Genomic DNA, 10,353 nt, shown 5'->3' on the forward strand with positions numbered 1-10,353 from the left:
ACATTAGTAGAGAACGGAGGGATGACAGCGCAGTGCATTAAAATTCAGAGCTGTCTCTATGTTGATACTGAACCAGATGTTTAAGCAGAGCTCAGCTTTACGCTTTTAATTCCACTTTTTTTTTTAAACAAATGCCAAAAATACAGATGCCTCTCAATAAAATTAGAATATCGCTGGAGAGTTTATTTATTTCAGTAGTTTTATACGCGTGATGATGAGAGATTGTGGCTTACAACTCATGAAAACTCAAAATTCAGTTTCTCACATGATCTGAATATTAGCTAAGGAAATTATTTCTAAATAGACGCCCATGGACGACACAATCATGGGTAAGCCCACCGACTGGACAATTGTCCAGCAGAAAGTCCACCAGAAGGACCGCCTTCTGGGTAAAACGCAAAAGGAAAATTATGTGGAAGGACAGAACACCATTTGAAAATGTATGCAATCTGTCATTAATCTTTATAAAATAAGTTTTACTTTCTAAATTTGTGAAATAAATATTTTTTTGAGGATATTAAAATTTATTAGGACACACCTGTATGCCTACTATTATCTACTAGTTGATGAATGACAGACCATGTCTACGGTTTAAAGGCTGTGTGCATCCTGCTGTATAAGGGTTAGAGCATGTTAGTTTTACACAGATTTTACACAAAGCAAGCATAGGTTTAGGATTATTTTTAACCAAGTAACCACTATCTAAAGCAATATACTTCAGGCCTATAGGGGTTACTTAGCAACAAAGTGCACATTTTTTGTTTTGCCATTTTGTTTAGGAATGCTGTGGCTGCTAGGTGGAGCTTTGGAGAGACTCGCAGGGTCTTTAGCAGCTCTTTTCGTGGCAGTTTTAGAGGCCTGACTTCCCGCCTCGGCCTTCTGACAGTCCCTCTCGTCTCTCTTGGAAGCGATGAGCTCTCTCTTGCTTCCAGGATGTCCCCGTTTCTCGGCGGCCGCGCCTTTGACCCCACTGGGCTCCTTCTTCACATCTGTCTCGGAGTTGGCTCTGACGCGGCTTTTCCTCACCTGCCCTCTGCCCTTTTGGTTAGTGCCGGCTTCCTGGGGTTGTTTCCGGGCGTTGCCCGCAGCCTGCATATGCTTGAGATGACTCCTCCCAGCTGAGGGGCTAACTGGTGTTCGGGCCCCTGCCCCTCCGCCTTGTGCTCCAGGGCTCCTACCTTCAGAGGAGGCGGCTCGGGTCTCGCTGCTGCTCCGCTTCGCCGCCGCTCCTGGGCGCGCCCTGCGCTCAAGCAATGGGCTGAGCCGCGAGTGGCGCTGGTAGGCGTAGGCAGAGCAGCTTCCGTTGCAGAGAGGGTAGCGCATGTGACAGTGCGGACACACTGGAAAGCGGGAGAGCTGTTGCTGGGCTGAGGCAGGCGACGGCGGGTTGTTAACAGGTGTGAAAGGGAAGGCTCGCGAGCCGTGCCGCAGCCCTTTGGGGGAGTTGAGTCGGGAAGATGGAGCGGTGTGAGGTCTGGCCGAGAGCGCGGCCGTGGAAGAAGGGAAGCTCTGCGGTCTTGTGCGACCCCCAGGGGGGCGGCTGCTCTCTGCTTGCACCGTTTGGATTTGAAGCCACTCCAGCTGCAGCAGTCTCTCCAGGTACTTCTCTAAGGGCCCCACAGGCTTGGGTCGGGGGGCGCCACGACCCTCTGTGTGAAGAAACACCGCCAGCTGTCTCAGGCTCCAGCAGTTGAAGGGAGGAGGCAGGAAATCAGAGTATGTGTACGCGGGTTTCTCACTCTCTTCTTCGTCCCCTGCCATCCCATGGGGTCCTGGAATATCTGGGAGGAAGTCATTAGTGTTAATGATCTCTGCCCGCAGGTTGAGGTGGGGCGGCGTGCACGGGGTGCACGGCGAGGGCAAAACGGGCAGCCGCTCAGAGTCTGACAGATCGCTAGCGCTGTCAGAGTCGTCCTCCTTGTTGTTGTAGTGCTGCTGCAGTGCTTCTGGGGTCGGAGCTGGGGAATGCATTAGCGGGTGGGATGACGACATCCGTAGCCCTGATATTGGAGAAATAGGCAGAGAGAGCGCTCGACGATTTTTTCCCATCCCCTGGCGATTCGGGAGGAGCTCGGTGCCGCACGGCGACAGCCGCTGATTTTCTCGTTTCTCCTCTTTCCTGTGTGCAGATGACTGCTTGCGAAGTTGAGGCCTAAACTCAACTTCTGCTTCAGGGCTGAGAAGAGACAGATGGATTTAGAGAGTGGGGGAGAAGTAGTTGGAGGATTTAGGGATTTAATGTACCTGAAGGAAAGCACTTAGAAATAATACACACCACTTTTAGCTCTTACCTCGAGAGTTTGCTTGCATTTTGAGACGCACCTGACTTCATCCTGCCACCTTTAGACTGAGCACTCTGCAGAAAGGTAATTACAATGCAAAATCATTCTCAGTGCAATAAAGTAAAAAGGCGAAGCTCCAAATAACTCAAAGTACTGTTCAATCCATTATCAGAAAATTAAAAGAGTACCAATCAATTCCAAACATACAAAGACAGGGTTGTCCACCTACACTGACACACTAGACAAGGAGAGCACTAATCAAACAAGCAGAAAGATTTGCATGGAGGAGAAAAAAAGATCTGCTGCTCAGGTTGGAGAATTTGTAGACACGTGAACAATTATGTGTGCACTCTAAAAATAGTGATTGTTGATACAAAACCACAAAAAGTTGTGTATTCAGTTTGTCACAAGCCATGTCGGAAACTCATCAAACAAGTGGAACAAGCAATTCCCAAACATACAGTCTGAGCCACAATTAAATGTTTAAGGTCAAAGGTTATTCATGTAAATAAATAAATAATCTGTGGTAGAACTTTCCACTGAACCGGACTGATTTTTAATTATATTACAAGACTCACCAGATCTATCAATCCCTAGATGTGCAAAACTAGTAGAGTGTGGATAATCTTACTTTCGCTTCACATGCAAGTGTGAAGTGGAAGTTCACTCTTATGTTTATAACATAACACCCCCCCTAAACCTACATTAAGTTTTCTGATTGTAAAATGCGAAAACATGAATTGGTTCAAGCAGTGCAGCTACACTATGCACTACTCAGCCGGTGTGAGTTTGTTGACTGCAGAAGGATGTCGTTCATGCTGAAGGGATACCACCTGTGCCTGGCCTCACACAGGCTTCTTGAATGAGAGCCCTGTGACCTGACTTAATACAAACAACTCAGCAAAGCCAGTAGGAAAACTTTAGATGGGTGTCAAACAGGTGCAAAGATAATCAGTTCTAATTGTACAACACATCTTACCCAGTGCTGTGCTGAATGAAAGGTGTAACTTTTGGACAGTCTATTCTGGCCCATTACTACTGGGTAGTAGTAACAGTAGTAACCTGTGGTATTAACACCTATTGCATACTAATAATTAGTCACGGTGCCAGTCACATACCCTCTGTAGGGCTGCTGTGTCCTTATCCTTATCTGGTCCCGGGAGACCATTTTTCATTTGGCTCATTGCTTTCGTGGTCTTGTTACATTTCTTTGAGCTATGAAACAGAAAATAGCATCAGGCATGTCTTTAAAAACAATACAATCCATAGCACAACGTTCAGTCCCATTAGTGTAGCAAATGCCTACCTGGTAAGTGACCCGCTATTTTCGGTATTCTTAACTCGTATCTTCTCCTTGGAAACGACGCGCTTCAGTGTTGTGGAAGCCGTGCGCTCCTGCATGATGGGGCCCATGTTGCACCACATGGGACGCTGCGTCTGGAGTCCAGCACGGATCTTGTCTTGCACGGTAGCTAAAGAAGCCAGCCGACATCTCTAATCAGACGGTCTAGTCTGAGAATACGGCTAAAATAACCCATTTTCTCCGAGGTGCTGCAATGCATCATGTGAAGACACCAGCCTCTCCTCTTCTGCTGCAGGTTTAACACACGAAGTACTGTTTTGGTCTTCGACGCTACGTCGCTGCTCAAACGCAATTCCGCTTTTTTTCTAATTGTAATTAACCTGTGACAAGAAAAGGCATATCTAATTCTACTGTCATCCTTTTCATCATTACGAATGCAACAAAGCAAAAGCAGCGCAGACGCTTTGTTTCCCTGTGAGATAGGTTTGTTTACCTGCTGCTGACTGGCTCGCTGCCTGTGCCGAAGTGAGCCGCCGGAGTGCATTATGGGACTTGAAGTGCAAGCGTCAGTAATCGAGATTTAAACCCACCAAAGGCGCTGTTTAAAAGTGTCTACTTATCACTTTAAAACACTTGAGATGCAACAAATCTTATTTTGAGGCCCCAAAATAGATGCAGGAAGTGAAAAGCAAGACACACTTTTTGCAATCAGCTTTGAATTACTCAATCACCCAGCCAACATCAGTGGGCGCGTTTCTGAACAGTCAGCCGGCGAATCACTCGGCTAGAAGAAAGAACGGGACGGTTTGGGCGGAGGTTTCTCTAAAGTGAAGGTCAGGTAAGGATCTGTCTGAAGGATCTTGGTTGATAGCAGGATTAATAGCTGACAGGATAAATGTGCAGCAGTAACATAAACTAAACTACTATGTTTCACCTGCTTGTTGATACACACACATCAAATTAATTTTCTATTGATTAATTATTGTCTTGTTATACAAAAAAACAAAACAAAACAAAAACTGCTATGTTTATTACAGTCAAGTGGTAGAAGTGGACATTTGCCAGTCATTTGAGAAGAGTATGGCTTCCAACACTATCTGGCAAAGCTCTGGTGACAGATGGAGAAACTTCTGCCGCAAATAGGACACACACCAAATCAGTATTATGGTGGTGGCGGTAGGAGGTCGTCCTGTAATCGGTGGGGTTTGGCCCCTTTGCCATCCATCTCCATCGTTGTGTCCTTGTTGTGTCCTTAAAGACCTGCCTTGTCCGCTGGTGGTAGTCAGAGGCCCAAGCAGCACTGGTGCTTCTGTGGCTACCATGTGGCATACCTCCATCGGCATTTGAATGTATGGGTAAGTTATTTAATGTCGTGTGAAATGCTTTGGAGTCCTCTGGATTTTATAAGATGTTTTGCAAGTATTTGCCAGTTAGTAGGAAATTCATTGCAGGGTCTGGGTCCTTGCTGGTTCATCCTTTTTTTTTTTTTTTTTCCCCATCTCTCTTCCCAGTGTAAGTTTCGATATTCAGCTGTCTCAGGAGCTGGTCTGAAGGAGACATCATGATGGCCTGATCAACCAATGGGAACCGTACAGGAAGGAAATTGGATTCTATTTTTTTCTACTGCATTCTTCAAGAGAGAGTAACAAACTACTGGAATTTTGCAAATTAAACTGTCTCCAGAATCTGTTTTATACATTACACTTTAAGTATGCAATTTATTTGAATGAGAACACAAAATTTTGCTAATAAAGACTGCTTTTAATTACATATATTTTTAAATTAGTTAAGTAATTCACTTAAGAGATACAATAACATATATTAATATGTTACTTCCAAGCAAATGGCATTCCAAAGTCATGAAAATGTTCATATTTTTAAGATTTAGGAAATGACCCATGTGCGATGAAAGGGTGCTATGACAAACCTGTAAGGTGCATATTGTGAATTCCTGCTCATGAAACAATATCTACTGTTCATAAAACAAACAAACAAAAAAACAAGACACTTTCTTTATGTGCCATAAAAAAAGGGTTTCTGGCACAATATTGCAGCTAATTTGGTGCCAGATGAATGGCACCAAATTAGCTTGTTTTTTTTCTGTATAGGCAGGACTTGCTTCCGTTTCTCTGGTGGAGCCCTTAAAAGCAGATGCTTAAAGCATATATATCTTCATAACTGAGAGATACATAAACGAAGACTATGCAGTTATATTTGTACATGCACACATGTATAATTTCATTCCCACATACATCATCTACATATAAATATATATATAAGTTATTCGAAGCTAGAATCATGTTCTGCAGTTCCAATCCGACCCATTTTGAGTGCATACTTGAAAGGAAAAGCAGTTATAATATAATGTAATTGTTCAATGTCTTAAAAAAAATAATTACCTTGTAAACATTAAAATCAAGGAGTTTATGATTCGTTTGAAATTTTTCCAGGCCACGCCCACCTTGGCGCCGTTTTCCATGCCAGCTGACAAATGGTGCGCACCCAAAGAGTTCCTCCTAACAGCGCTCTTGTTAGCCGATCTCCATCGACTTTACGCTGGGTTCATGGGAACTGTTAGTGTTCATAAGTCTGGGTTCATGCTTGAAATCATTCTTGCAGTCTTAACGACGTAGCGCGACCCGAAATTCTGCCACACATTGCTTTATATGGAGGATCGAGCAATAAGCTACAGTGTTTCAGCAGCCTGCATGCAACACGCTTCGTATCTGTGTACGTTGAGGTGAGGTCAAAGTTTGCTTGTTTGATGCACGTTTGCTTATTTGATATAATTAAGGGCATTTTCAGTATTGCTGCAGCTGTTCAGACAGACTGTGCAGTCGGGCACGTACTACCAGCATACACGCCCACTCGAAGTTTCTGGCAGTACAGTTTCATGAAAAAGCTGTGCATGTTCTTTCTTAAAAAAAAGTTTAATTTCGATCCTAAACACTTTGCTTAGAGCAGATTTATAAACTTAATGTGACATACTAAGTGATTGTGCTTCGAAGCTAATTTCAATGTGTATTTATATAGGTCAGAAAGGCCAGCAGACAACATGGAAAGAGAGTGGTTCCTTGGACATGAGAGGATACACCCCCCTAAATCTCAACAGCCATTGTCTAGCTGTAGCGGTGTGTCTAGGCCCTTCTTGACTGTAAATGTGAACGAAATGCTTCGAGCTGACAAGCCCAACACCATCAGGAAGCCTGTCCCAATCCGTCCGCCAAGTCCCAGAGTTACTCGGCCAAAAGGACAAGACTCCCACAGCTTCCTCACCTGCGAGCCTACGCCGAAGCCCATCATCCGACAACGGTCACGCTCTCTGCCTTCTGGCACCCAGAACAAAAAGAAACAGAGCAGAGGTGTTGGCGTGAGGTTTGTCGACTCTCTTGGGCTGGACCTGGAAGACGTTAGGGTGTTTAAATCAGGCGAGGACCCATTTGTGCCACAACATGTTACCTTCCGACTCTTGATGGGTGCCGAGATGACAGATGGAAGGCATCTTGAGATTAACTTGCCATACTTAAAGCCGGTTTTTGCCCAACAGCCCGGTGACCAGCCAGAGTTCCTGCAGCGTCTCCACGAACAGAAAGTGTGTCTGGAGAGGGTCTTGTGCTTCGAACTGGGCATTATCGGAATCACTCAAGTCCTAAACTTAGACTTTGAGAAAGAAGTTGAAGTTCGGTATTCGTTTACAGAGTGGAAAAGTTCTGCGGAAACCAAGGCTTCCTGGGTCTCCACTGTCACCAAAACCTGCGATGGAGAAGGAGGAAGAGGGGAGGAATTTAGTTGTGATACATTTCGTTTCCACCTACCAGTCCCTCCCTCCCTTCGACCAGGAGCACAGCTGGAGTTTGCTATCCAATACAAAGTTTGTGGGGCTGAATATTGGGACAACAACGATGGAAAGAATTATAAATTAGTCTGCCAAAACTACAAGCTAGCAGTGCCTAAAGAATGTGAAGACAGCATGGTGCATTTCATTTAGGATGCAGACTACATGGGTAAAAAAATGCAATGTGAGCACTTTAAATCTAGTAACAATACATATTGAGAATATCTACAGAGGATATGTTGCTTAAGCACTGCTAGCAAAATTATGCTAAGCAACAGAATCTACAAGCACTTTTATAGATAGAAGAGATCGAGCACTAAGGCATTTGTAGTTTTAAAAATTGCACGAAATAAATAATATGTATTTAAACACACTCCACACAGGGACATTTTAAAAGGGGAGGCCACACTGCTAGATATCTATTGGAATAAATGATTTCATGCAAAATTTGTTGCCCATTATTCTCTCGGTATACATTTTTACTTGGATCCCATTAAATACGATGTCCAGAGCATTTTCCAAATAAAAACAATTTTTAAAAAATTGCAGGTGTTTTATTTAGAGATGCAACAATCATCCTTTTCCTGGTCAATGCAGTTTTATAACAGATCTAACCTGCAAATTCCAATTTTGGATCAATTTTGATTTTTTGTTGTTCTAAGCACAAAAAAAGTTACGGATGAAAGAGAAAAAAAATGTGCTTTAAGTTTTCTGATTCATTGAAGTGTCAAAACATTTGTCCGTACACTTTATCTGTTTAATTAAATTCTAATCAGTGCAATAATGATGAGTTTGTGGACAGTAAATTAGACTAAACACCAATCAGAGATAATCAAAGGAAAATTCTGACAGAACGCAATGTTTTTGTGATTGATTGGTCCATCTGTAGTTGTATTCAATCCCAGTATTTCTGATTTCTAGTAATGAAATATGTATTTCAGTTTAATATAGCTATGCCAAAAAAATTTAGGTTAATAAGATCAGTGTTATAAGGGTTGGTTTTTTTTCAATACTTTCTTTTCATGTTTTCTGATTAAACATGCTGTCAGTGTTTGGTTTGGAAAATATTATTCAATCAAAGATGATTTATGATGTATTCCTAAATGTATCCCCTAAAAACTGACACTCAGTGTAAGAGGAAGAATGAATTTTGCATGGACACCTGGATTGGATGTTGGATATCATGAGTGACACTTATAAATACATTAAAAACCTATAAAAGAGAATTCTGCTTTGAAGTTATTAGATCAAAACTAACCACTTAGTTGGCCCTTTTTCTTAATTAGAAGAATCAACTCCTTAATAATAAAGATGATGCAAATTTTTTGACTATATATATTACTAATATATGGATTTAATGTACTTTAGTTATATAAAACAATTCCATCCATCCATTTTCTAACACCCTTGTCCCTTAGTGGGGTCGGGAGTTTAAAACAATTACATGAAAAAATATTTTAGATATTTTTACTTTCACTCTTTTACTGTTATTCAAAAATAAATGTATTTGCTGGGTATCTGAAGTGAAATAAGGTAAGATATTTGAGGCACATTTTATGTTCTTTTATTGTAATCAATATAAAATGTTTATCTTTGTCAAAATGTCGCTCTTATTTATACTAAAAATTATATTTACATTATAATTAAAAACTATTTATCAAAATTAATTGAACGGATTTTTTAGTATTAATTTTTAACCTCCCCCTCACAATGTGGTGACCTTGTAGACTTACATGCCCCTCACAATATGGCGAACGTATAGCTGTGGTATTGGAACCTCTACATAAGTCTACTTTTCTATGTTAACGACACTAGCATACCAGATATCCCTCTTTACCATACACAAAAATATCATACCATGTCTATGGTCCTAACTCTCACATCACGAATCATAAAAACCCTAAACAAAAAAATTATACCTACATTTTATGTGCCTGAACAAAAATCTATAATTATTGTTGAACATCTTTTACGAATATGTGAATTTGTGCACATACACTCTAAAGCAAAGTCAATGTTGATAAGAGTCGGAGTGTTGGAAGTAATGGTGATATCACTTTAAGTCTACTTAGTTGGTAAAACATAACCACACATTTTACGTGTCTAGCAATGTGGTAGTTACCATACCGCATTGGTTGCTACCTTCCAGAGTCTTGAAATCCGAGTGATTACAAAATTAGATTTACCTCCTCCATTTGACGAAACCAACGACAGCTTTGTCTCCATTTGCCTGACTCGCGCGTGCGAGATTGACTTAGGTTTCGCGGGTCTCCTGATAGCCGTTTGAACTAAAAATAACGGTCAAAAATATACTTCTTTCTTATTTTGTGTGGGTGGTTTTTACGATACGGTAAGTAGCTCACAATTAACACTGTGTAATGCTTATTTTATCGACGTATTTTCACCCGTTCAGTTCCATTATGATTGTTGAGTATTAATTGTTATCTAACCCAAAAGGTGAAGGTACTGCTATCAGAAGTTGTCGATAAGCTAGCAAAGTAGGTTTCGGATATTTTAACTTGGCTCTGTGTTTTTATATACGCTTACTTTAGGCTGATTTATTCTAGGTGAATGATGGAACATACGAAGAGTAAGTAAGCTTACTTTGTTAGTGTTTACACATATTGTTTTTAATGTCATTAGCAGATTTTTAACAGTCCCGAAGATATACTCCGAGACAGCAGTATCCTCTATTTTGTACACACAAATATATATATATAAGCCATTGCATAGCAATAGATTCTTCTCTATGTTAAGTATATTTATAAATAAGTTAGTCATACATGTGCTCAAATATTGTGTATAAATACATTTATTATTTGTATATTGCTTTAGAATGTATTCCACCTCATTTCCATTTCATTCTTGAGCCAGTATTATCACAGCTTCCCACAGTAGACAATGGGTTTATTTTATATATATATATATATATA

The 10,353-nt window shown here is 41.2% G+C and overlaps 3 protein-coding genes across 3 annotated transcripts in view; 2 read left to right on the plus strand and 1 right to left on the minus strand.

Moving 5' to 3' along the window:
• Positions 1–83: 83 nt before the first annotated feature.
• On the minus strand, positions 84–4,488 carry fam217ba (family with sequence similarity 217 member Ba). The gene is made up of 4 exons (XM_007553343.2): positions 3,589–4,488; positions 3,401–3,497; positions 2,292–2,356; positions 84–2,176 (listed from the first exon to the last, which is right to left on the minus strand). The coding sequence occupies exons 1-4, from the start codon at positions 3,705–3,707 to the stop codon at positions 733–735; spliced, it is 1,725 nt and encodes a 574-aa protein (XP_007553405.1). The 5' UTR covers positions 3,708–4,488; the 3' UTR covers positions 84–732.
• Positions 4,489–6,000: 1,512 nt separating this feature from the next.
• ppp1r3da (protein phosphatase 1, regulatory subunit 3Da) lies at positions 6,001–8,199 on the plus strand. The gene is made up of 2 exons (XM_007553346.2): positions 6,001–6,325; positions 6,619–8,199. The coding sequence occupies exons 1-2, from the start codon at positions 6,252–6,254 to the stop codon at positions 7,571–7,573; spliced, it is 1,029 nt and encodes a 342-aa protein (XP_007553408.1). The 5' UTR covers positions 6,001–6,251; the 3' UTR covers positions 7,574–8,199.
• Positions 8,200–9,645: 1,446 nt separating this feature from the next.
• sycp2 (synaptonemal complex protein 2) overlaps positions 9,646–10,353 on the plus strand; it is a 19,074-nt gene continuing 18,366 nt past the window's right edge. Inside the window, exon 1 of the mRNA XM_016672183.1 lies at positions 9,646–9,770. The gene's annotated coding sequence lies outside the window, so the exon portion shown is untranslated. The remainder of the gene's footprint in view (positions 9,771–10,353) is intronic.

The sequence above is a fragment of the Poecilia formosa genome, unplaced genomic scaffold, assembly GCF_000485575.1.
Source record: "Poecilia formosa unplaced genomic scaffold, Poecilia_formosa-5.1.2 Scaffold56, whole genome shotgun sequence".
In the NCBI taxonomy this organism is placed as follows: Eukaryota; Metazoa; Chordata; class Actinopteri; order Cyprinodontiformes; family Poeciliidae; genus Poecilia; species Poecilia formosa.

Coding starts and splice junctions, on each gene's coding strand:
- fam217ba (XM_007553343.2), bottom strand. CDS start 3,707: ATGTGGTGCAACATGGGCCCCATCATGCAGGAGCGCACGGCTTCCACA. Junction 3,498..3,588: donor AATAGCGGGTCACTTACCAG/GTAGGCATTTGC, acceptor TCTGTTTCATAG/CTCAAAGAAATGTAACAAGA. Junction 2,357..3,400: donor ACACAGCAGCCCTACAGAGG/GTATGTGACTGG, acceptor ACCTTTCTGCAG/AGTGCTCAGTCTAAAGGTGG.
- ppp1r3da (XM_007553346.2), top strand. CDS start 6,252: ATGGAGGATCGAGCAATAAGCTACAGTGTTTCAGCAGCCTGCATGCAA. Junction 6,326..6,618: donor TCGTATCTGTGTACGTTGAG/GTGAGGTCAAAG, acceptor GTATTTATATAG/GTCAGAAAGGCCAGCAGACA.